This window comes from Enoplosus armatus, chromosome 8, assembly GCF_043641665.1.
Source record: "Enoplosus armatus isolate fEnoArm2 chromosome 8, fEnoArm2.hap1, whole genome shotgun sequence".
NCBI lineage: Eukaryota > Metazoa > Chordata > Actinopteri > Centrarchiformes > Enoplosidae > Enoplosus > Enoplosus armatus.
The window spans coordinates 1,836,429-1,864,014 of record NC_092187.1 but is presented as its reverse complement, the minus strand read 5'-3'; the positions used below and the strand labels follow the sequence as shown (position 1 = coordinate 1,864,014).

The 27,586-nt window shown below is 41.9% G+C and overlaps 1 protein-coding gene across 1 annotated transcript in view; it reads left to right on the top strand.

Annotated features, from left to right (window-relative positions):
• Window positions 1-366: 366 nt before the first annotated feature.
• LOC139288783 (histone deacetylase 7-like) overlaps window positions 367-27,586 on the top strand; it is a 48,760-nt gene continuing 21,540 nt past the window's right edge. The window contains 3 exon segments of the mRNA XM_070910190.1: window positions 367-417; window positions 420-475; window positions 8,998-9,062. Of these exon segments, the coding sequence (XP_070766291.1) occupies window positions 367-417; window positions 420-475; window positions 8,998-9,062 (172 nt within the window).

The following is a 27,586-nucleotide window of genomic DNA, read 5'->3' as shown; positions in this document are numbered from 1 at the left end:
ATTTTGACGCGTGAAGCGGACAACCGGCGTTAGTTTTACCATTCTGAGGAATGTCTGACTTCCCTCATCGGCCCGATGTGTCAGACAAATTGCAACCCACTGATGTTTCCCTCTTGCGAGACGCTTCATGTTTCCCCCTCGTGCAACAGCTCTGCCAAAATAGTCATTATCGTCTCCGTACACTCAATCGTATACTCAGTCTGATATTCTCACATTGAAGTGCGCTCTTAAGTGGGTGATATTTTCCGTACGGGAACATTACTTTATTTTATTTTTTTTCCTACCAGTGGTTTGGTAGTGACAGAGAGAGAGAGAGAGAGAGAGGGAGAGAGAGAGAGAAAGAGAGTGAGGGACTGAAAGCGAGAGATGGGGAACCAGTGTGTAGAGCTATTTTTGGCCTGTCTGGGTGTTTCCTACACACACACACTCACGCTTCTCTGGCTTGTTGTTGTTCAGAATGGTGGGTGTTAAAAGGGTGAGTTTTGATTTGATTCGACTTTGTGTTTTGATGGTTTTGTGTGTGTGTGTGTGTGTGTGTGTGTGTGCTGTTGATATCCCTGGGATTTTCCTGTGGTTGCTATGGGTTTTTTTTTTTTTTTTTTTTTTTTTTTTTTTGCTGTGTTTTGAACAACTTGCCATAACTCCAAACATCCTTAGGGTGTAAAGGATCCTCAGCCCTTCATTATACACTCTGCCTGCGCTGTCGCTGGGGTTGACCTCAGTTCACTTTCAATTTAACCAGATCAAAAGTCCAAAAGAGGGCTGCAATTCGTTCGGATGCAGCCGCCTTTAGATTGAAGTCTTTTTCTCCGTCGTTGCTGTTGCTGCTCTGCGCTCTCCAGAGGTATTCCAGAGTATTGGTGGCGCTAGTTACTTGGATTCGTCAGCTGAGTTGCATTTGAATATTTACATAGCGTGATTGATTGTTTTCTGCGATATTACTCCAGAGATTTGAAATGGATGGTTAGTTATTCCAGTCACATGACTCTTTTTTTTTTTTTTTTCATTTTTTACCTCTCAGTGCTGGTTAGCGATGACAGCACACATGACACCATTGCTCTGTCGTGGAAAATGTCTGTCAGCGATCCATTGTGTTTCTGTGGACTGCTCGTGTCACCAAGGCTTTTTCGATGTGGCGAGTCTTTTTTGCTCTGTTTTTGCTCCGTCTCTCTTTTTTTTTCACACAAGACACGTACATACCGTGGAAACGCTTGTGCGTCTTTAAACAGTGCACAGGCGTGCGGGGGGAATGTATGATTGTGTCTTGTTTGGGTTTCCGAAAGAAGTTCAAGTTCTCAAATTTTGCCAAAATTGGCTAAAACTGGCCAAATGTTGTTGTTTTTTTTTTTTCCCCCGTGACGGAGAGTGCAGTAAATGTGATGGGTTAGGGTTCTAGAGACCAAAACAAGAGTGCAGTTACTGCAAATTGTCATGTTCTCACAGAAATTATACATTCCTACGACATAGTAATGTTTTATATGGTAAAACAAATGCCCAAAAGTCCGATTTTGGTCCTAACTCAATTGGTAGTTACTGCAGTTTGGTGTTGCGGAGCGGCACTGCAATATGTCTTCAGTGAGCTCAGTCTCTGGAGGCCAAATGTGTAATTTTCTTCAATAGCGGCATTCTGTGTGTTCGGTGCTTTAAATAACCTCCACGTTATCTTCCATGAAGCAGGAGGGTCACGCACGATTCGAGCTGACGTGCAAAGTCTCTTTCTTTTTCGTATCTCATGATTATCAACTGACAGCCGCAAGACTGAGGCTGAGACTTTTACTGACAGAGCTGCCTGCCGCACACGGGGAGAGCACATTTTCTGTAGAGTACTGCAGGTGCGACGTTTCTGGCACCAAGATTACTGGCGAGGAGAAACTTTGAACGGAAACCCAGCTGCCTTTCGCAAAAACTTTTGAGTGTAGCTCGATACTGTAGCTGACCGCACCCTGATAGTCTCTCTCGCGCGCACACACACACACACACCACACACACACACACACAGGAATACAAGTATGTAAACACACACAAACACATGGCTGCGTGCACACATGAACATCCACGTGCACAAAAATAAAAAAACAGAGCTTTTCCTCCCAAATATTTTCCAACCTTATTATTTTCTTTGTTCTTATGTTTACTCAGCCCACTAAAGATAATAAGTCTTTTCCTCAGTGTCGACCCCCTCATATTCCTCTCTGCCTTCATCATCTGTCTCCCCCTTTTCTATCTTTGTCTCGCTCTGGATTCCCTGCTTTCCTCCCTCCCTCCCTCCTTCTCCTTCTCCTTCTTGGCTTTTCTTCCTTTCACATCATCCTCCCCTGTTTCTCCCCCTCTCCTCTGTTGCGCCTTCTTTTTCTTCTCATGCAGCATTCCTCGCATTCCTGTTGGCTTCTTAAGGGGAAGGACCCCGCTGGCAGACCAAGGCCAAACATTATTACAGCGCTCTCAGCCTGTTTCTCTCACCCTATCTCTCTTCTTCTTCTTCTTCTTCTCCCCCTCTCTCGCCGATTCTACCGCTCCAATCACCTCCTCTTATTCTCTTTCCGAACCTCCTTCCGTTCCTCCTTATTCACTTCCATATGTCTAATCCCTTGTTCTTTCACCCCCTTCTTTTCCTCTCTCTAAAACCTCCGTCCCCGCTAATTCAGCTTTCACAAACAGTGGCTGTGTGCTTGTGCTTTAGCTGTGTTAAAACAGCTTACTGAGACCACTGTGTTTCATAACAAGTGGAAATAAGGGTCGTACCCTCCTTTGTTACATTAAGCAGGCCCATTCATGTTTATACAAGCGCATGTGCTGTGTTTTTTTAACAACAACACGCTGCCCACACATGGGAGATAAAGACACACAAATGTTCACAGAAAAGGCTCAGTGCTCAACCGAGCGACCCAACACACACACACACACACACACACACACACACACACACACACAAGCTCATCGTGGGTGATATGTTTTCAGTATATAAATGCATCATAAATTAACTTAAATGTTTCGAATTTCAGTTTTAATTTGACGGTAAATTTCCTCTAGATGCCCCAAACTGTGTTCAGACTCCTATTTTTATTACCTCATTATGTTACACACAGAGATACTGCGTCACTGAGAGAGAACCGGAGCAACACACACAGATTGTAAATTAAAGCCATAAGCCAGCTGCGTTGGTCTGAAGCGCACTTTACTAAAATAGAGACATTTTAAATGGAACGGAAAGGCGAGTGATGGTTGATGCGTGTGTGTGTGTGTGTTATGTGTCATGGGTGGGCCTGGGTTTCAAGTGTTGATATGATACCTGGTTTTGGTACTGATACCAAAATTTACTCTTTTTGTTTTTTTCAATAGCTTACTTTTTTTTTTTCATTTAAGAAAAAGAAGCCCAAGTACAAGAACGTTTTCCGAAATAAAATGAGTGATTTTCTTTCTTTGGTTGCACAGACAGATTTTTGGTTTGCGGAGAGGTATTGAGGTTTCGATACCCAGCCGTGTTGGACACTAAAAATCAGGTGCATCCCGAGTGACCCCTCATACAGCCCTCTCCCGACCATCCTTCTGTGAGGATTTCAGTCTGTCAGACACTTTTGTGTTTTGCGACAGATCACTTCTTGCGTCAAATGTGGTGTTGCAGCAGGAGCACATCTCTGCATGCAGGCGAGAGGCAACTCTATGTAGCACAGCGTTGACCACATCCTGCCTCATATAGTACTGACAAAAAAAAAAAAAGCTTCATACGTCAGACTGACTTTTTTTTTTTTTCTTTCTTTCTGTTATTTCAGTATAATTTACATTAAGGTTTGACTCATCGTGTTTCTGAAAGCTGATACTGATTCCAACATTTTGGCACTGAAGCTGCTCTGTTGCTTTAAATGTTCGACACTGACCGCGCTGTCTTTGTGACAGCGTTGAATTAGCAGGGATTTCCTTTGTATTCGCAGTAGAAGTCATATGACCGGCCAATATTTGTTTTTTGTTTTTTTCATAAAAAGTCAATATTGGCTTAATATATGGGCTCTATGTTTTTGAATATAATTTGTTTTCAGTTACTTCATACAGTTGCATACGCCATGTGGAGGCTTTTACAGTCTTTTGAAAAGCTTTTCTGAATCTCAGAAATCAGGGGATAAAATAAGCACATAGGCACCAGCTCTGTAAAGGAAAGCTCTTTTTATATAAAAATAAATGTTGTTTGTGGAAAATCCTAACTGACCAGTGCTGGACTGTGCAATGTGTGTGTATGTATATATTCTTCTCTCCCTGTGGGCGTTTGCCTGCTGTGCTGTTTTTCTGTCACCCTGTGGTTTTGTTATTTTCAGCTCGAAACCGGATGTGATTCAGACTGCATGGTAGATTGTGTAATTGAATGGACTAACCACATGCACACACATAGACACACTCACACACACACACACACACACACACATATATGCGCTTGCACACACGACTTTATGTCAATGCACGTAGACACATGCAATCACAAACACGCATAAGACACAGAAAATCACACACACACACACACACACAGTTATGTAGCCCTATACACCCACACACTGAGGGTTTCTGGGAACGGTGCTGGGTTCCCCCCTGTTCACAGAGGCACCCGAGGGTGAGCGAGCGGACGATGAAGCACCACCAGCAGTAGACAGACGCATGCTTCTTGGTTTCAATATTGGTCTGAAGCATCAGTTGTTGACCTGGCTGACGCCGAGATCGGAAAAAAGGATAAAACGCACACACACACACACACACACGCTTGTGCTCTGTGGAAACTAAAGGACGGTTGAAAGTGGGAAAAAAAACACTGAGAAGTGCCAGTGAAACTCATATGTGTAAATGTCAGTTTCTGCCTCAAAAAATGTCAAAATCTGTACTATGCAGATAGAGTTAATTTTAGAAAAAGTACCAAAAACAGGGAAGAGATAAAAAAAAAAAAAGTACCTAAGCACCTCTGTCATATATACAAAATAGATACTTCATAGGGACTTATTTGTAAGACAGTAATCGTGAATAATTAGTTACCTTTAGTTTATTTTATTTCGTCTAATTCTGAACATTTATAAAAAAAAACAAAAAAACAAGAAGGTTTTGGGATTGTATTAGTGTTGTAGAATGCATACTGATTTGTGTGATGTTACGGATTGTATGATAGACCAGAAAAAAAGGACTGAGGACGTCAGTCATGCCGACCACACTGCAGCACATGTGATGAGACGTTTAAAGGATGTACGTTGACACTGTGTGAGTGGCCGCAAACAGCGTCCTGGTTCTAGGAACGCTTTGGACCAGAAAAACTGACAAGATGATGGTCCTGCATTATGTAAGCTACCACAGTAACAAATGTACTGAGGGTCTGTGCGTGTGCGTGCACGTGTGTGTGTGTTTGAACACAGTGGCTCACATAGACAGGATGCTCTACTTCCTCCAACATGGGCCATGTTCTTGGTGGTCTGACAAACAGCAAGAAAAGATTTGTACCAGCAATGCCAGGAAATTGTAGATAAATAACTGCCTTTTATTCCCCGTAAAAAGTAATGTGTGTGTTACATCGGGTGTGAATAACGGGGGGGGGGGGGGGGGGGGGGGGGAGTCATTAGAACCAATAATCACAAGTGTTCAATTAGACATTTTTTTTCTAGCTGTGGATCTGTTAATGAGAGATTCTTGTCCGCACATCAATGTAAGAAATCTACAGTGATTTCCAAAGTAATTAACTGGCAGCAATCGACAAGTCATTTACCGTAAAAAAAAAAAAAAAACCCCATCTACAGTAGGTTTACTACAATGAAACAATAATTTAATTGGCAGTGTGTTTATATTCATAGTAGGGATATTGTAATTGTATGTGATTTGGGTGGTGTGGAATGAAATTTACAAAACACAACAAGAACTCTACTTTCAAGAGTTACGTGTTTTTTTTTGTTTTTTTTTAGAAGTTTCAATAAATGACTGCAGAAAGTCCTTCATTGATAATTGTTGAACGGGGACGAGTATGTTAACTAGTTTTGGCTGTGCTCAGGGATTGTGCGTACCGTGGTAACAGAAACTGAATGGCCTCTTACCACATGGAAGGAATATCCACAGCAACCGTGATTAGATCTGGTCTTCCAGATCTAACTGAATGGCTTTGCGTAATACAGGACGGCACAGTAAACGGAGTTGTTCACCTTAAATGAGATGGCGGCGGTGCTCTGGTTCACACAAACTGTGAAAGAGCCCCCTCAGCTCCTCACCTAACTCCTCCTTTTCCTCCTAGTGCAAAAGTGCCACGCATTTCGCCGTGTAGACCAGTCACTAACAATATTACGGCACTGGGGTGTGTTTTGTTTCATAACAGATTCTACACTGACATGATCTTTATGAGCGAATGAGTTACAGTCTTAATCTCAGAGATTACAACTCTATTGCGGCATGGTTTAGGCCTCCCAGTGAATGAAATGTACTGTAGCGAGTATAGCTATTTATACAATCAGCTCAACAATATATCACATTGTTATTAGGCCCACAGAAACTATTCCAAACATTTCCTCACGAGGGCCCTTTCAACGGGCTTTCTCCTCCTGTTGCTGAGGACGTGAAAACAATGTTCAGGGGTCCTTTCAGTCCTTTTTCCCTCAATGTACGCGTTCGGCCTCTGCTGCATCTACGGTATATTGCGAGGCAACTTAGTGTGGCTGTCGATAAAACGTCGCCCAAGCTGATCGCACCAGATGGAAGCATGCAAGTTTCTATATCATTAAAAAGAACACTGCAGTGGAATTCCAAAAATGTGATGTTTCAAATCAAATTGTGCAAACAAACTTCATGTTATTAGCCGACGGGGGTCGTTTTAAGAGTTCACTCGTGGATTTTGTTCAGTAAAATTCTGTGAATTATTTGTGCATTTGCAAAGAGCGCAACGTGTTTTTTGGAGTTCCATTTTAAGAAAACTAAATTGTACAATGATGCTATTGGTTTCATGAGACATTAGCTACGCATTAGCTCCGCTGGTACATGACTATTACTATTCAATGTAGTACTATTCTGTGGGCTGTGTTACAAGCTCAGAGACCAAATCCAATGGACAAATGACAGCAGTTTATTACAGACCAGTCAGTTGGCTGTAGTCATGTCCTTTGCTTTTTCGGCAGCAGACTCACTATCACACGCTTCATCTTGGAGCGTCACATGTTGGTCTGAATGCTGTTTCACCCTGACACAAAACATGCGTGAAACACTGGGCCTTTTGTAGTGTTTTTTTTTTTTTTTTTGGAAACATTTGCTCATGAAAAGTGCAAAAAAGAATATGGGAAGTTCAGTCCTTGCGCTCAAGGGGCGTGAAAAGTGAAATCAAACTGGCTCACATTCTTCTGGGGGATCTCCAAAGGTCCCCTGGAGGGTGTCAGGACCCCCACCCCCCCCCCAGAACCACATCACTCTGCTGGGTGCTGTCACAGCGCTGGGGTTTGGGGTTTTTGACAGCAGATGGAGCCACAGTGTAGGGGGCCATGGTTTTTAAATTGACACAAGTCCCCCACACTGTTGGAACAAAGTTAAGACTGTTGTACAAGTTACAAGGAGCCAGGCGCGGATTGGATGCAGTGTGCGCCCAATGGGAGTCAGCCGGTGCAGGGAAAACAATAGTCCTAAAGGTCTGTGTGAAGTCAAGGCTATTTTTGGTGGGGCCCGCCTTGCTTCCTATTTCTGTCAGCAGGAGAGCGGAGGGGAGGGGGCAGGACTTTGAGGGGCCGGACTTTCTTTTCGGCAACTTGCCTCCGATAAGTCCCTTTTCTTTTTCCTCCTCCTCCTCCTCCTCCTCCTCCTCTTCTGTACTGGCTACTGACAACACCAGCGGAGCTCGCCATCACCTCCCGTCAGGTTTTTCGCTCTCCCGGATGCCCCAGAGACTCCTTCAGCTGGATTATCCTCAAGTTGTTTGCTGGATTTAGCGTTTGCTTCGAGAGCCCGTTTGGCGCTAACGGGCTCTGTCTCACGAGGTAGGCAACGCTGGTGGTGACGAGGTCCGATGTGGGAACAGCTGGACGCCCGTTAAAGGTCCCTTTTTCTCGTTAAATGGGCTGCATTTCTATCGGAGTTTGGCACCGCTGAGAAACTGTATGTGCGGTAAGCTAGCTGCGCAGGTGTTAGCCGTCTGTTAATTGCTCGCGAGCGCTTTAAAGTGAAACGCACAAGTGCGTCAGAAAAAACAAACAAACTCTTAATCTTATAGTGAAACTGAACACTGCAGCTATTAACCATATTTTTGCCTTTTTATAGTGATACATACGTGTCTACAACACTATATTAGCGATGGTTTGCAGATGGAAGTGTGAATGAATCCCTGCAGTGAGAAAAATGAATGTTTTGCTGAAACAGTTTGAGGTCTACGAGGCACAAACCTGTCATTTCTTAAGTCTTTTCTTAAGTCATTTCTCAGACTTTATTCAAATACTAGTTTCTTTTGGCCCTTATGTTTGACCCCAGTTAACTTTTTTTTTTTTTTTTTTGCTGCTGAGCAGATGTTAACCAGCAGCAACAGCGGTCTGCTACACTTATACACACACTTACACACACACACACACACACAGAAATGTGAGAGAAAAGATTATTTTAGAATTTTCCAAAAAAAAACCAACAACAAATGTACTACTCATTTTAGTGTATTGTTTTATTTATACACATTTTGGGATCTTTCTCTCCAGATCTGGGTCAAATATTAGGCCTGCCAGCCAACAAGTCATAGATGACTTAATGCTCCTTAAAGGTTTGTAATAACCCCGTTTGGCCGCCTGATGGGTGCGGTAAATACAACCTTTAAGGAGCATTAAAGAAGCATCTATGACTTTTATTTCCCTCTGTTGGCTGCCAGTGGGAATTAAAACAACTTCTCTGGGACAGTTTATTCTCAGCATAGAAAGGAGAATTTTAACAACATTTTGATCCGGTTTGGAGCTCAGAGCTGCCAAGTGCCAATTGAACTTGTGTTAATCATTTGTTGTTGTCTTAAATTGTTACTGTTTGTCTCCGCAGATGGAATCAGCACCTCTGGGAACATCATAAAGACAGGCAGACAGGACAGCATATTCCATACAGTGGCAGGTAGGACTTTTAACCTCTAAAAAAAAAAATGTAGCTGTAAACCTAATGAGTAGTTGTGTTGTGGGTCAGTGAGATTTTACCTGAATGTGTTTAAATTAGGCCACAGCCGTCAGCGCTGAAACATGCTGACGGTCTACAGTCAACCCCCTCATGTTTTAAAGACTTAATGTCCTGACTACATCTTGTCCTCTTTAAAACATTAAAAACATTTTTTTTTTTTTTTACAGCATACACATTACACAGCTTGGGTGACAGCAGTTTTTCCAGTGCAGAATGATCTAAGCTGTTTGTTTCTCAGAGAACTGCAATAAAGTACAGAACAGGTGTTGGCCTAGTTGGAAAGACGTACTTGGCCCGCTGTGTTTCTCATGTGTGGGTTTAGAAATCTGGTTTGCTGCAGGTCATGCAGAAGTGTAGTTTATTATGTGTCCCACAAAAATGTGTGAAAAGTTAAATTTAACACATGAGATATTCAGTGTTTTGCTGGCTTTCATGATTGTGTCATTTTTCTTTTTTCTCAGCAGTGGAGTGATCTGGCTTATTTTAAAATCTTGACACTTCTTGATGCAGTTGAAACAAACATGAGGGCCATCTGAAATTAACTATACATATATTCCTACAAATTTTCACTTGCCACTGCAACTGAAAATGTCAACATTAACCGCTAGCATAATACAGGATGTGAACCTGAACTAACCCTTATACACTTACTCACCCTGCTCTAAGAAAAATCTAACTTTACAACTGAAAATGAGACTACAATGAGCATGTTGGGGTTGCCTTTCTTCGTAATAACCATAATACTGTGTGACAGCAGCAGTTATATATATCTCCAATCTGCTTCCCCTCACTATGTAAGGAACATCACCGCAGCTCAGCTTGGTTAGTGCTGACTCACATGGGAAACGCTCAAAGGTTTCTCCTTCAACCTGAGATCAAAATGTATTTGATCCACTGTTCCGCCCGTCAGAAACGAGTCAACCGGCTGTTTCTTTGTGTCCCTGCCTTTTAGTTTAGATTAGCATTCTCCACTGTGAAGCATGCCTGTGTGATCACACTGTGTAGGATTACAATGCATGACTCTCTGAATGGGAGCTGGCTCTCGCTGTGCCAGGCTCCGCTGACTGTATGCTAACCAAGGACCTGCTATGTGCCCTGTGTGTGTGTGTGTGTGTGTGTTTGTGTGTCTGTGGAAAAACCCGGTGAGGTCATGGCCGCGGCTGTAGGGTCTGGTTACATGTGTGCTGTCCACGCAGGGCAACTGACACTGGCTGTCTCTCCTTTGTCTTCCTCTCTAATCTCTCACTCCTTAATCTCTCTCTCACACACACAAATACACACATGTAACCTCACATTAAACAGTTTTCACCGGGGAGCGCAGTGTCCTGATGCCAGGCGTCTCTGAAGTTGGAGACTGGTTAGCAGTCTGAAGGTGGCAGCAGTCTGGGCCAGATGTGCAGAACATGTGAAACCACCATTTTAAATGCTCAAACAGCCCTTTAAACTATATAGGACTGCTGTAATGGACTTGCAGGCAGCACAGATTACTTCCCACTTACACTGTAGTATGTTCTTTTGTGGTGACCCTGAAAAAGAAGTCAAAAGGTAGCAACACTGTCTACCTGAAGACTAGCTTGTCTCAGGTATCTCCTATAGCAGTTACCTGAAGAGACCCCTCTTGCAGGGATGATGCACGTTGCAGACAAGTTGCTATTCTCACTCTGGAAATGATCTGCAGACACAAGCACACACATATATGACGATTGTATGGACAGAGAAATATTATATTTTTCTAATTTCTTGTTCAACAGGTTGGTTATTGTCAAGGAATTCGTTCTGAGGTCACACTCCTCCCAATGGCTCATGTTTGTTATGTTTGTATTCCATCCACTTTTTATGTCGCAGCATATTTAAGTAAGTTAAGTCTAGTGTTTTTAAAGCTTGTTTTCCTCATAACCATTGAATAGAGCGTGCTAACAAGTTGAGAACAAAAGCTTTTGTTTTCAGTGTTTTTATTTGGCAGATATTGAAACAAGTCAAGCTACCTCTATAATATCCACAAAAAAACACTTGGATCAGCAAATGTCCATCACAAATTCCAAAACACCAAGTTCACATAATCTCATTGCTTGTTTTGTCTAAACCTCAGATATTCAGTTTAACATCACACTGATTTTTTTATTTACTAATGGTTTCAGCTATACATTCAATGTCTTCCTCAGAATATATTTAGAGTATGTATTCGTATGTAAGTATTTAAACCTCTATGAAAATACATGCCAAAAAATTGGATATATACTGTATATATTTACATTTCAATATGAATATAATATTTCAAAATATATATATATATTTTTGTGATGGCATCAAAATGCAATAATTAGAGGGAGTGACTGAGTGACAAAGCTTCATTCCACAGAGCCCCTGTTAAGCCTTAACTGGTTTAATGTTCGTTTTCCTGCCACTAATCTTCCTCGCGTCTTTATACGTCTGAGTAACCGGACCTCACTTTAACATTTAATCAACAGGTTTAGAGTTCATTGAGTACAGAGGTAATATATCACTAAACAAGTACTGGACTGGTCATACCGCTGCAGCTACTACACTATTTATTCAACACTAAATTGTGCTCAATCTTGAATTTCCTCCGTGTGTAGCCTTTTGGTTCCCAAACCGTATTAAGTCATTAAATCCCAGCAGCTGCCCCAAAAAATGATTGACTTATTTGTACTGATCAACAACCATATTAACCTCCGTGGATATATTATGGTCATTTTGAACTCTGGGGCCCCTTAAAGCCAAACTGCAGCGCAGACACAGTAGTTGTGGTAGTAATGGTAGTAATAGTAGACGGCAATGAAGGAGGAGGCTATTTTTGACCTGCTGAACAAATGGCTCGATTGTCCTGCCTCTAGGTGCGTGAAATCACTTGATATGTCAGGGGTAATGTTATATAATACTCTCCAAGGGGCCCCATAGCACTGTGTGTGTGTGTGTGTGTGTGTGTGTGTGTGTGTGTGTGTGTGTGTGTGGTGTGTTAATTGTGTGAGTGTGTTTTTCTGTGTCTCTGTATATAAATGGGACAGAGAGACTGTGTGTAAGTGTATGTGGTGTAGCCTGAGGTAACATTGTCCTTAATGTTTTATTAGTGTGTCAAATCAATTCATGTTGTATTAACCTTTGAGCTAAAGGCTCCGTGCTGTGGTCAGCTGGGTAATTGGTCTGTTGTTGGCCTCCAGCCGCAGTCTGTATCCACCTCAGGACATCGCTCTCTCTCTCTCTGTCTGTCTTTAAAACACACAAGCACATACACGTAGACACACTTAATCCCGTTGAAATTCACTGAGGTTGATGGAATTCTTTTTTTAAGGATTTATTCCTGTGGCATTTGGGGGGAAAACCCTTCAATTTTCACCTTAGTCCCACCCACTGCTCTAGACCAGAAGCCTTGGATCTAAAAAATCCTTTTTGAGTCTCCAATGGTCTGTGTTTTACCATTTGCTTCTATAAAAAAACAAAACAAAATTTATTAGGCTCACAGCATGAGCTCAAGGCTCATAGGCTTGTGAAAATTCATACTGAAGCCATTGATACAGAATATTTCTGCCTGTATTCAATCAGATCTTTGGATACTTTCATTTTTTAAAACGTTATACGTGCTTTGGGTTCAATTTAAAATCCTGATAAAGTCTATGAATTTGAAAACTTTGAAGTTCTGTTTTACACATGTAGCTCTGTCAGGAATGCTCATCATCTTGCACATAGGCCAGTACCAGCCCCATACATCAGTCTAGCCTTAATCACAAGTTTTCTGAACCAGACTCCCCTCTGTATGCCGATATTGTCTGACCTAAAGAGCAGTAGAGAGTGATGGACGGCTCACATTCACTCCAGATCACCGAGGTGACTGACACTGACCTCGGATCAGATAGCATGTTGTTAGTGCAGATGTAATAGGATCTCCTCCCATCTGGATGGACTCCTGACTTTACATCTGACTGTGAGTGTGTGTGTGTGTGATGAATGGTCTCCGGTGACGTTTACAGATTCAGGCTAATTTCAACAACTCTGTGGAGTGGAGGAGGAGAGAGACACAGTGCATGTTTATTTAATGTGCATCTGTGTTTGTGTCTGTCTGTGTGTGTGTGTGTGTGTGTGTGTGTGTGTGTGTGTGTGTGTGTGTATTTGTATAGACGAGTGTCTCAGAGATGTCTGTTTGAGATGCAGTGCAGAAAACAGACAACAGTACTGCAGAGAGCAAAGGTGAGAAGATTTGGGGAGTAGTTGGAAATGTGTGTGCAGTCAACAAATCACAAATGTGTGTGCTGGGTGGAATATGTCCAATATCACAAAGGGGGGAATGTACTAGATTCATAATATTATGCATGCAGTGATTTATAAGCATGCAGGCTCTCTTTTGTACACACACGCAGGGTCTCTTTATCAGAATTTTTATCAGGCTTCTTCAATCGTTTTTTTTCTATAAAACATGAAAGTAGTGAAATTACCCATCACAAAGCCCAGACTGACATTGTCCAACCAAAGATAAAGAAAACCAGCTAATATTCATATTTGAGAATTTGGAATTTTTGGCATTATTTTCTTCAGAAAACTACATTAACGATGTATTTATTTATTTTGATACTTAGCACCTTAAATTAGTCTAGTTTGATATATGTTTGTTACTTTTTTCTATTTTTAATTTTTCCATTTTCAATTTTGTTGTACTCCATGCAGTGACAATAAAGGTATTCTATTCTATTCGAATCAGTTATCAAAAAGTTACTGATTAATTTTCTGTTGATCGGCTAATCGATCGATCGACTCATTGTTTCAGCTCTAAACTAGAGCTATCAGCTGCTTACCAACCTGTGGCTGAATGAAAAATAATTGTGCAAAGTATCTCAATGTCCCGTACAAATAGTTTTTCCAGCAACTTGCGCCTAAATCTGCATGTTTCAGTATCATTGTATCTAGGTTTATCCATGACTCCATGACTGTGTTTATGTATGGATTATTTTTTGTCTCTCTGTGTGTGTGTGTGTGTGTGTGTGTGTGTGTGTGTGTGTGTGTGTGTGTGTTCATCCCTGACCAGAGTGCCGAGCATGTGCAGGAATGTTAATGTCTTCTTCCTTTGTTGTCCGTGCAGACAGCCGAGTGTGACTGTGCATATTCATGAAGCTGCCTTCCTGGAACACGTTAACTTTTACCAAGGAAAGAACCTGGATAAAAAAAAAAAATGAGACGAAGGAATTAAAAGGAAGCAAAAGGAGCAGAGAGATAGATTCACAGTATACATACAGTATGAACAGATTTAGAGAGAGGGGCTCAAAATAAGAACACGAAGTAAGAGACGGAGGCAGATGTCAGACCTCTGTCAGCAAATTCTATTTCTCGCATACACTTCAGTTCATTAATGTTTTGCAACCAAAGTTGTTTTTCTGTGTTAGGTGCTCTGGCAGTCAGTCGGCTCGAGATGTTATGTTCGCTGATGTTGATTTGCTGGTTTGTCAATGGAATTTATTAAATGCTGTTTTGTTTTTTTTTACATGTGATGAAAGTGAATTGGGAACCTGTGCTGAATAGTAATTTCTTCATCCAGCAGAGAACATGATCAAAGTTCTGACATAGTTCAGAGTTTGTGTGTCGTTTTGCTGAGTTAGATCAGATAGTCTCCTGTCTGCAGGGTAGACGGAGGCTTCAGCAGGATAAGCAGATATCTGCCCCCGCTCTTATCAGCAGAAAAGCCTTTACTGCAGATTGTAGTTTTTTTTTTTTTTTTGTAGCTACCAATCTCTCCACCACTACCACAGGCTATCAGTGTATCAGTCACCAAGTCGCCACTGTTTTCATGACTCACTGTTTTCACCACTGATAACCAGCAAGATCATTCAGTTCATTTGAAATCATTTCCCGTTCAGCATTGCTCATTATTTGTGAGAAGAGATTAAACAATGGACACTTACACAAGAACATTTGTTTGCCTGATCCGGCATTGTGTTTCTAAGTCAGACGTGTGAGTATACTGTGTGATTGTTGTGGGTTGTGATGATAAAAGTGGGCTTATATCTGTGTGTGTGTATGTTATAAAAGATAAAGGGAGAGATCCCTTTGAGTGAGCTGCTGTGTTGAGTGGCTCTATCTGTGTTGGGAAATGTGGAGAATGTGTTTGATGTTAAGGAGAGCCGAGTGTGTGTGTGTGTGTGTGTGTGTGTGTGTGTGTGTGTGAGAGAGAGAAAGAGTGATGTAGAGAAAGTGAGCTTGGACAGATGTGTAGAAATATTGAAGTTCATTTTTCTCTTTTTTTTTTTCTTCTCTTCAATTTTCGAAGACACGTAGACTCAAACGTTGAAGTGGAAGTGATTATGAAATAATTTGTTTTGTTTTAAGATCTGTGAGAATGAAACCCAGTTTTCTATCTGGAAATACCTACAACGTTTGAGTGTATGAATTTAAAGCAGATGTATTTATAACCTCATGTATACACCTTATGTATACACCTTAAGTGTATTTGCTGGATGAGGAAGGTTTCCTCATGTTGCACTTGGAGCTGCCCAGTATGACCAGTGCTGCTGTTGGCTGCTTTTCCACAGTACTTGTTCCTATAAGACTTCCTGATGGGTTAAACATTCAGCAAAATGATTATATATTAAAACAGATATTCTTGTTGCTACACTGATCTTTACCTTACACGTAGTGGAAATGTGTTTTTAGAAAGTCACTGAGTATAGGGAGCATGGTGACTCGGTGAGCACTTCAAACAGAGAGTCCAGCCTCCTCGTTGTCACTGCTGAAGTGTCCTCGGCCGAGGCAGTGAATGCCTTCCAGCCTCAGGACATCTGTTTGTAACATGATCATGACCTCTGACCTCCCCGTCGAGGACTGTACCAGGAAAAAAATGATTTACCCACAGTGAGTAATGAAGATATATGCATAGATCAGCAGCTGATTCAAAGCATGACTGCTCCAAGAAAGGGATTTAGTCAAGCTTTTGAATTTCCTCTTTTTAAGTAGCTAAGCGATGAAGCAACAGAAAGAAACACCGCCCTACTCACCCGTCTTATGATGCACAGGTAGCAAGATGATGCAAAGTGTAGATCCAGTAGATCACTCTGACTGACTGGATGTAGGCTGTTGGGATAAGTCTGCCTTTGGCCGACTATTTCAGTCGGAACTCTCCCCCCCTTCCACTATCTGCGCGTTTCCCTTTTTCAAGGGCACCGTCGCTGCATCCTTGGGCTTACCGCCGCCCAAGACGATTGTGATTGGTTGAAAGAAATACAAACAAGCCAGAGAGTTTTAATGGGACGAGCCATAGTGCTCATGCTACACACTTCTTCTTGTGTTTATTCCAAACAAAATGTGTCACCCTATGCCAGGATTGTTCCAGTGTTTAGGGCAGAAAAAAGAGAGTCTTTCGTGAACTGGAATGCAATCAGATGTATTCTGGAAAGATGACCAAAGCTTTTGGTGTGTTGTGTTCGGCAGCACACAGCAGATCGTGTTAAAGAGAGGAAACCGAGATGAGAATGTCAATAAGGTCCCGAGTGGGGGCCCTTAGCTTTGCCTCTGTTGTTTGTGCAGCAGAAAAGAGGATTCACTGTCATTTGTCAAACTTGACAGCACACCTTGTGTCTCCTCTCTGTCATACAGACAGAGGCATTCACATCCATTCGTTCATGTGTGTGGGTGTGTGTGTAATGAATGAGTAGTTTGCAGCTTCAGGCGAATTGCAACACCTGAGTCAAGCAAAAGATGACAAGGACACATGCAGATATGTAGAGTGTGTGTGTGTGTGTGTGTGTGTGTGTGTGTGAGTGAGACACCTGTGTGTGAGTTATGTAAATGGCTGTTATTGGCTTGCAGACCTGGTGGAATCCTAAAGCACCTGTTTAGTTGAAGGAGAGCAGGAAGTGATAGCTTACGTAGATTCCTCTTTTTTATGAGCTTGCACTACATTCATAAATCTCTTTGAAAACCTGCAATTTTATGAAAGCAATATTGTTGCTTGAGACAACTTGTGTGTCAAACATATATTTTGTCCAGATGTTTGCTTTGACCCTCAACTAAAGCCCTTGTTGAATTTATTGAGACTGTCCTCCTTTGCACTTTTTGATCTATTTTATTTTAATTGGTGCATTTTTCTTGTTCCTAACGTTTCCTTGCCTCCTCAAATAGAAGAGTCAGATTGTCTCTCCAGAACCAGGTAAAATGAATCGCAGATGATTAAAAGATACCAGCTTCTGCACTCGCTGTAGTCTTAGTAGACCAGAATGCATTGCAGAACAGGGTAAACATTATACCCGCTGAACATCGGCAGGCTGACGTTAGCATTTAGCTCAAAGCTAAGTAACAGGTACATCCTCTATGGGCTGTCAAATGGCATTCTGCCAGTGTAGCTAGTCAGCAATCAAAGTATAAAGACAGTGGGGAGACATGACAGATGAGTTGAGGAGTGCGAGAGTAACCGAGCGTGGATTTCTTTCTGTACATGATAAGTCATCCCTCCTTCAAAGGAGGGTCACATGAAGGGATCTAACCAGAGGTTCACCAGAGACTCGTGGATGATTTAGGTGCCTCTGGTGTCCTCACTTAACCCTCTGTAGATGTGAGCACCAGCAAAATGGTCTCACTTAAGAGGGTCATCTTTATCTTGCTATCCTTGTAACGCACACACAGACACATACACACAGCAGAGGGCAGTTCTTAAACTTGTCGACAGCCACACATACTACCATTTACACTTCAACACTCAAGTATGCACCAACAGAGCAACACCATAAATATAGAAATTGTTTGGCGACAGTTGTAGGCAGGCAGGCCTACACACACACACACACACACACACACACACGCACGCACGCACTAACCACAGTCTGGCCAGCTGCTTTGGGAAGACGAGAGGTTTTGAATGGGAGTGACAGCTGTGGATTCCTCAGGATGAAGGAGGGAGAAATAGAGATAGGAGATGGAAAGAGCAAGCGAGGGTTGAAGATAAGTTGGCGAAGGAATGAGTGAGTGTCGGTTAGAGCAAGAGGTGGAGAGAAAGGGAGCCAGACTGGCAAAGAAAGAGAGAGACGAGAAATGAAAAGAGGCGGAGTGAGAGAGGGAACACCAATGATTCATTTTTTCTTTTCTCCTCAACCAGATTTAGACACTTTAGCTTGCCTTTTTCATGAATCAGTTAAATTAATTTCAGTTTTTTTTAATTATGCATCCAATTTACAAAGTTGTGATTTAAATCAAAATTTAAGAATGACCCGAAGACATTCAGCTGCACTTGGTACTCCGTTGTTTGACATTCGCTTCAACACACACACAAGTCACTGGGGTCTGATGAGACAGAGAGAGCTCCCAGAGTAAAGAGCATGTGATCCTAACTGTCACTACCAGACTATTCATAGAGATCCTGTGTTGCACAAGGCTGATGTAGCAACTATGTACATTTTTTTTTTTTTTTTTTTTTTGGTGAATACACCCTCACCTCCTGCACCTTTTACTCTTATTTGTGTAATTATCACTTTTACACTGATAAATTCATTTTGCCCTACACCAAACACTGATTGTTTTAAACAAGAGTGAATCAATCTATATCAATGAAATTATTCAAAATTGTTGCTATAAAACTCTAGCAGACATGGTTGAACAGACAAATAAAAACAAACAGCACCACCTACAGAAACTCAAACGTCAACAGAAAATCCTGGGAGAAAGATAGATAGATATAATGTGTCTGCACCCTGCTATAAAACACTGGCAAGTCTTCATATTATTATGTAATGGCATGTTTAAATGAATAGCTCAGTATTTTGGGAAAAACATTCTCTCCTTCTCTTCTGCTATATACGAAGCTACAGCCAGGAGACGCTTAGCTTAGCTTATCTTCGCTTAGCCTAAACAATCTAAGCAGGGGGGAAACAGTTAGCCTGGGTCTAGTGTAAAGTACAGGTTCAGTTTTGTGGGGAGGGGGTTAAGTGATAGACCATTTCTTGACCAGGCACAGTAATTTGCTGGGGTTTCCAGGGTTGCTTGTATAGAAATGAACTAAATTAATTAAAGAAAACATTACATGGCAATGTTCTTGCCTGAAGTTCCTCTGAGTTTATCAAAGTTATACTTTACTCTTGGATCTAACTTGCTTAAGTTATACAACATGTATTCAAGCCCATTCAGTCCCACAAACAATTGAAATAGATGAAACACAGTTTAACCGGATTGCCAATAGTTTACTTAGTAGTTTTCCATGTTTCTGTAATTGGTGTGTTTGTGAGTGATTGTGTGTTCAGTACATTAGTGCGTTGCCTTCAGGGCCACTGTTAGCCATTAATCTGAGTTGTTAATGGATGTCAAAGCCATCAGCTTGAGAGGAACGGGAACAGTGATTTTAGAAGAGTTTGTGTGAGAAGTTGGTGGGGGTGGGGGGTGTCGGAGAAGCCATGGTTGCGTTAGGTTTACTGTCTGAGCATGTATTCCAGTGGGACACTTTAGTGCCGTCGGGCTCAAGGGCACTGTGGCAGCAGCGTCACAACAACAGCAGGGGGAGGAGAGGGGAGGAAATGGGAGTCTAAACTCAGCTCTTAAACAGGAAGCCACCCTGGTTCTCTCATTGTTGTGTTTTTATAGACTCAACTTCCTGCCGGCCTGACCTCCCCCGTTACCATAGTGACCACCCCTGTTGTTTATGGGATGGATTGCAAAGATCCTGTAGTGGCTGATGGTGATCACCGGCCAAAGTGTGACAGAAATTTGTAGTGTAAGAACTGTTCTTGCTTTGCAACGGGGTCCTTAAAAAGCGTAGATTAAGTTTAAGCACGTGAAGTCTTCAAATGCCTCCTATAGTGTTATTAGAGGTCAGCACTTCATTAATTTCGCGCCAACCTTTTCCTGACTCTGCTCATTTTATAGATTAAGGCTCGTTTTCATTCGTCTTCAGTTTTTTTTCCAGGCAGCATTTAAAAGGAGTTAAAAACTATTTAAAAAGCTTTCTGTCTGGAGTCCGCAGACACCCTGAAAAACTCCCCATTAGCTCCCCGGCAAGGTGCTTCTACTGTGTGAATGAAATGATGAAATCAACAGTTTGGTGTCGGGCAGCGTCAACAAATAGAGAAAGAGCTAGAGGGAGAGGAGAAGAAAGAGAAGGAGTTAAAGAAAAGAGGATGTGGCCGACAGTAAAAAAAAAATGACTGAAGGGGAGTGGAGCTCTCTGTCTAATTATAGATCCTGCTGTGAGCTGGCTGAGGCAGAAGTGCTGCTGGGGTTTTCACATAGCCGGATATTTACAAGACAAACACGGGTATGTGCCTTTGACTTTATTTATCGTTTAGTCCATGTGTCTGCGCGTACGTGTGCAGTTTGTTGTTTCTGTGGACATTCATAGCTTGTGAATAGGGGGTGAAACCTGTTGTATCAAACTCCTTGGATCTTACTGTGCACTGAGGCTTGCTGTGGTGTGTGTTCGTGAGTGTGGCTCAGATGATCGAGCCTCATCAGTCCAGCGTGGAGTTGGAGAGAGAGAGAGAGAGAGAGAGAGAGAGAAAGAGAGAGGTACAAAGAGTCACAGAGTGAAAGAGATTTTCTTTCTTGTGTTAATTATTTCGCCTCTGTCTGTGTCACTCGTTCTGTGATACTCTTCTTGTGCCGCTCGTGCTACTACACTTGTTTTAACTGCAGCAACGGCGTACAAGAGATGTTCTGTGTGAGTGTATGTGTGTGTGTGTGTGTGTGTGTGTGTGTGTGTGTGTGTGTGTGTGTGAGAGAGAGAGAGAGCCTGCTGATCTAACAGACAGCAGTCCTATGTGTTTATGGAAACTCAGTGAGGACTTAGGAAACTGGACCCATGCTGCATTATACATCAACCTTCCTCTGTTACAGTCTCCCCTACACACAAACAAAAGCACACACACTCACAGTCCTTGCTGTCTCTTATGCGCACGCGCACACACACACACACACACATACATAATTCAAATCCATGCCTACATCTCTAACACATTGTTCGTCGTGATTTCCAAAGAGACGATGACTTGACATGTACCTTTGATGTGAGTAAAAACGTCCACTGTGGGATTGGCTGCAGGAGGCCACTGGCCTTGGCCTGCGTGCTGTTGCACACTAACTGTGTCTGTTTTGGGCTCGCTGCTATTTTGGGTTTGTTTAGTGTACCACAGGTTTGTTCCTATGGGAAAGCTGCTGAACATCTAAATTGTTCACATGGCATATCTAATTCCTAGACAAATGTTTTTAGAACGGACACCACAATTTTAAAATTTTTTTTGGCAGATTAAATCGAATGAACAACATTGACAAATCATGTTTTCAGCATTACCTGAAATTGGAGAGACCGCGTCTGTTATCCTGAACTCTCTGCAGAAATTTGGCTGTCGTCTGTTTTTTAGACAACTCCCTGTATATCTGCTGCTAATAAATGGAGGCAGTAACGGTTTACAGGAAGGTTGAAAATGCACTTTCAGCGTAAAATTCAGGTTTTGCTTTTCTAATTCAGGAAGTGAGTAATAGTAAGATCTTGACAATATACGTCTGTACAATTTGGAACCAGTTTGTTTGGTACATTTCCATTAGAAGCCTATTGGCTCTCAACTTCTGCTGTGCCAGTAGTGTAGTAATGTAAAAAAGTGAGTAAGTGCTGGAACAATTAGGCCATTTAATGGATTAGACGATCAACAGAACATTGATCATCAACACTCCTTGAAAGGCGTATGACAGCCCATGGGAAACGGCATTTAAAGGACTCTGAGAGCATGAGGAAAAAGATTATCTGATCTGATGAGACCAAATTGAACTCTTTGGAACTCCAATCGAACACCAGGCACCGCTCACCACCTGGCTAATGCCGCCCCTGCAGTGAAGCATAGTGGTGGCAACATCATGCTGTGGGGGTGCTTCTCAGCAGCAGGGACAGGGAGACTGGTCAAAATTGAGAGACTGGGGAGACGGCTCACCTTTCAGCACAACATTGACCCAAAGACAACACTGGGAGTGGCTTCAGGACAGACTTAAGCCCAAAAGAACATTCCCATCCAATGTGATGGAGCACCAAATCCGGGTGTGCAAAGCTTGTAGAGACTTACCTAAAGCTGTAATTGCTGCCAAAGGGGCTTCTACAAAGTAATGAATTAAAGGTCCTGATACGTATGTTAATGAGAGATTTCAGTTCTTGATTTTTAATAAATTTGCAGGGTTTTCATTTTGTCATTATGGGTTATTGAGTGTAGATTGATGGGCAACAGTTGCAATTTTATCCATTTAAAATGACATAAAAGTGAAGGGGTCTGAATACTTTCTGAAGCCATCAGTCCTCTGCTTTGCCACATGAATATTTAATCAGAAAACGAAAACTTTTTTGCGAAAACAGTTTTTTTTTATGCATGTCAAGAAGTGACTCCCAAGAGCTGACCATTTCATATCCAGCCCGATAATTCCTGCTGCAGTGTGTCAATTCTGTTTTGCAAATGATCAGGCATCTCCACTTGCTTAAGAAAAGCCAGACTTGAACCTGCGGCTTTGACCCTGCGTTTGTTTGTTCTAGATGAAATGGGAACTGTTTTCTTTGGCAAAGAGTTGGAAAGACATGCTGTAAACTTGGATCCGAAATTCTTTGGAACGAATACTCATGAATACCCCCCACACACACTACTCACCCCCACCCACACACACACACACACACACACACAGTGATTTGTGCTCCAGGTCTGTGCAATCATTTTTGAATTGACTTCAAATCACTGCATTTTTTAAGAAAAAAGTGTCAGGTTGTTGCTGCAGCATATACCCGGCACAGAACCTTTACAACACACATGCACACACACACACACACACACACACACACACACATAGACATTATAATGACACTGATGCATGCCACTTGAAGCTTGAGGAGAAAGGGATGGGGAGAGTGATAAAGATGGAGTCAACAGGGGAATGCTTGACTTTCTCAGCAGCGTCAGGTTGTCCTGTCAGTAGCCTTTGTTTTTGTGCTAACAGCCTTTTAACAGATACCCTGGGGTAATGACATCTTTATCTACCGAAAGTAGCTGTTGTCTCTAAAAGGTGTAGCGTGATTTAGACACATTCACACACACAGTACAGTAAAAACAGAGGAAGCCGCTGCAGCTATATTTGGATGTGTGACAAGACACACAAAGTGGTGGCGTCTGCTCAGTCGGTTGTTGACTTTGTACAGAGTGTCTATCACTAGTGGCACTATGCTGGCTGTCAGCTCTCCTTCAGTGTGCAGAGAGTGACTCGACGTATCTGCAGGTTGTTAAAGATTGCTGACCAACTCGCCTTTCTTGTCTTTTGACTTCCTTCTCTTTCTTTTTAGTCTGGTCTGTTCATATTTTTTCCTTTTCTTTTCTCGTCATCTTTTAGTTTTTTTCTTCTTTTTTTTTACCGCCCCTCTCCTCTCGCGCTATGTGGCTTTTTCTCTGGTCATCTTTCACCCTGTCAACATCTGTCCACTCCGTGAGAGGGTATGGAGGGAGTGGAGGATAGAGGAAAACATAAGGAAAGAGAGGGAGAGAGAGAGAGAGAGAGAGAGAGAGAAAGAGAGAGAGACCTTTGTATATCCTTGTCTTACCTGTAGAACCAGTCCTGACTAAGCAGAACACAAGTTCAGAATAAAAGAACAGAAAGGGGAGGAATTAGTAGGAAGGGATTACCCAATTGCCAGGCCGAGGAATAGACTCTCTGTCAGTCACACACATGTACACACACACACACATGTACACCACACACACACGCACAAAGTAGTTCATTTTGTCTGTACGGAGAACATGAGCCTAATCTACCTAATCTTTCAGATACATCAGCACATTCCCAACGGTCTCTACCCAGGCTGGCTTTATTATCGTCGTTGGTGATTTACATAATGACACACTGACATTCCCACACACACACACACATACACAGAGTAAACCTTTCATTGTACTGCACACAATTTATCCTGTGCCATCATTTTTTAAACTAAAAGAACATTTTGTCAGACATTTGTATTGACATCGTGTCAGATGCTTAATTAATTTTTAATCTGTAAGACTTTAGCCCCGGGTGATTTGGCAACGCCTGTGGCTACTGCTGGTAACAACAATTGCATTTTAACAATAAGTCCCTAGCCTGGGAACCAGACAAATCTGCGACCTCATGTTTGATTTGCTCTGGCAGATGTAGAGATGTCAGGCTAACAAGTCGCAGAGTTTCGTCCAAAATGACGCACCTCAGCTTCTCTGTCAGCAGATGATAGCAATTTGACAATGAAATGAAAACTGATGGGAAATGGGTTTGACATAAACATAACTTTAAGGACATGTTTAAAGAACAACATAGACTAAAATAAACAAATATGAACAGGACTGAGAAAGTCTCTTTTAATACCAATGATGACACTGATAGTTGTAAGGGGTAGTGCTTTTTTAAAACAAAGACTGCATTTCCCACAATTCCTGAAGCGCCCTGACCCACATCAACCAAAACTCAGTTGATGAAAAGAAATGCTTGTCTCAGTTGTTGAGAAAAGTTTGACACTACTCAGTAGTGATACATTTAGTTTGAAGTAAAGTGAAGTGCAGCAGGAAGATCTCACTAACTACATTGCCGTAAATCCTTCTCACTGCAGTGCTGCTAAAGTTTAAGCATTGCATTGTGTCTTTAATTGTTGACTTTACTGACAGTTGTAGGCTTTCTCAAGGGAAACGTATCATCAACGTATCATATCATATATTAAACTCATGCTCTCACATGGACCTGTTTGCTTAAATGTATGTGACCTTACTCTTTGTGTATGCTTGCTTTGTGTGTTATTCTAGTATTGCACATGCCTACGCAGCTCTGTTTGCACAGAAAAACTGTGTTGATCACAACCCTGTGTCAAAATGTGTTATTCTTCTCAGAGTACATGTAATAAACTGTGACATACTACAATTTTTTTAAGAGAATTAAAATCATCAGAGCCTCATATTACTTGGTTAGACCCAAGGGAGAAAGACTGTGGGGGGATTAAATGTGATTGCAGAGACTAAACCATTACACGTTTCTAGACTTTTAGTCATTTTGGCCACATGAGAACTGTGTTATTATTATTTTACAATTCAAAAAGACATCATGTATCCACTCACTGGGTAGCAGGGTGGCTGAGTGGTCAAAGAGATTATTCCTCAAATGACGACCCAGTTTCATGTACTGCCTAAACTCCAGACGCAGCAAAGCTGTAATGTACTTACTGGTGTTAATCTAAACCTGCCTTTAAAATTTTAAAATGCAGTAGCTCTACAATTAACCAATAAAGCAAAATCTAATTTCACTGCAGTTAACCACAATTTGTTGTGGGCCATGCAGACCACGTAGGCTCGACCACGATGATGAGTGCTGCACACCGATCATAAAATAAGGGCTTCAAATGTCCTTAAACATAAGGACATAAATGTATTAATAAAATAGAATGAAATATTCATGATATGTATGTATATGGATATGTATGTCTTTTATGGTGGTGAGACAGTAACTGACCCTCTCACCCCTGTTTGCATGCTTCACATACTGAGTAACATAACACATGTCTCTAATAATGTGGCCACTGGTCGTACTGACAGAAAGCAAGAAGACAGAAGGTTAAGAGTCAATAAAAGCCACTTTACATTGCTATCCAGTGAGAATCTAGCAATTCTGATCACATCAAGCCAACAATGTAGTTTATTAAGTGATCTCCATTGCCAAGTGATTCAGTCTACGTTTTTTCTTTATCAACACAAGCAACTTTTGCAACATTTTGCAATACTGAGGATTTTTTTAAACTGAGCCTTAGCGGTTCTCAAAGTGCTTTAATCTGCCTTTTCTCTCAGCAAACTATAAACTGCCTCCAAAGTATCAAATCAGCATTTTGCATTCACCCTGTCGTTCTCTCTTTCGGTCTTTGGTATCATTATTAATCCCTTTACTTTTTTCTTTTTCCTGCACTTTCATTTACAAGCATTTATTTGAACTTTTCCAACAACTGGAAACTGGAGGTGACATCACTGGCTTGCTCTACAAGTGTGTGTGTGTGTGTGTGTGTGTGTGTGTGTGTGTGTGTGTGTGTGTGTGTGTGTGTGTGTGGTTTTCCCTGTAGAAACAAAAAGCTCTGTGTAGGTAAATGTTGGACCAGTGTGTGTTTTGCTATTTATAACCCATGGGAGGCAGGGAAACAGAGAGACAGTGGTGTTCCCGACAGTGTGTGTGTACTGTAGCAGCCTTTGTTTCCTTGTATAAGCATGTTCTCCTCTCCTTTTCCTCAGAATAATAGCCTTGTTATTCCTTGCTGTCATTACTGAGAATATGTGTGCGTAGCTGTGTGTGTGTGTGTGTCTGCCAAGGGATTTCTGTTATTCCAGCCATGGTCGGCATTCAGACTGTCCCTCTGCATTCGTACCGCCTAATATGGAGGAGGAGTAGTGACACTGCACACACAAACCCCCACACACACACTGCTATGTCACATTAACCCAAACAATGATGCTAATGAGACCACAGTAACTAAAGCCCTCTGTGTGTGTGTGTGTGTGCGCGTGCGTGCACTCACATCCACTTGTAGAAACAACACCAATAACATATCCGACTATTCTATTCTATTCTATTCTATTCCCTTTCACCCTTTTCCAGTGCTGCAGTTGGTATCAGGCCAAGCCTCTCTATGAGTGACATTTACTTCACACACTGCAGCCTGACATCTGAGCACCAGGCGCAGCAGCACGGAGATGATGTCACACCAAGTTATTTCAAGGCTTTCTGTGTGTGTGTGTGTGTGTGTGTGTGTTTAAAGTTTTGGTTTAAGTGTCCAGGCAGGTTTGTGCAATAGGTGTTTGCTCAAGCCTGTCTTGTGTGTACAGCTGTGTATGAGTGTGCTGCATTTGAATGTGTGTGTAAATGTCTTTTCAGTATGTGTGTGTGTGTGTTAGTTTATGAAGGTTTGTGTGTGTGAATAAGTGTGTATTTAAGTGTATGAATAAATGTGTACACATCCGCAGGTTAAAGTGTGTGTTGCTTGCTACAGCATTATGTGAATGTCTGTATGTGTTTACAGCTGACTTTTTGTGTTAGTGTGTGAGTCAGTGTGCATTTTTTTGTGCATATGCAAGTGCATCTGTATGGGTGAGTGTGTGCATGTGCGCAAAGTGTGTGTGTGTGTGTGTGTGTGTGTCATAGACAGAAACCACCCCCAGCCTTTTCCCAAGCTGTTCCCTTCCTGGATCCTGTTTTTAGCGCCGGATGAGGCAATCTTTCCCATTGACTCAGCCATGCAATGCAAATAACCCCAACAGCATGCAAAGAGCATGGAAATTCGTGTGTGTGTGTGTGACAAGACACACGGACAGACAGAGAGAGCGAGAGACAGAACTTATTATTTTGTTACTGTATGTGTGTGTAGATATTGGCTAAGGGAGACAGGGGGGTATATTTATATATGTATATATATATAACTGGCCCAACCAAATGTTTTCAACTTCAACACGCACACTTTCACCTGTACGAT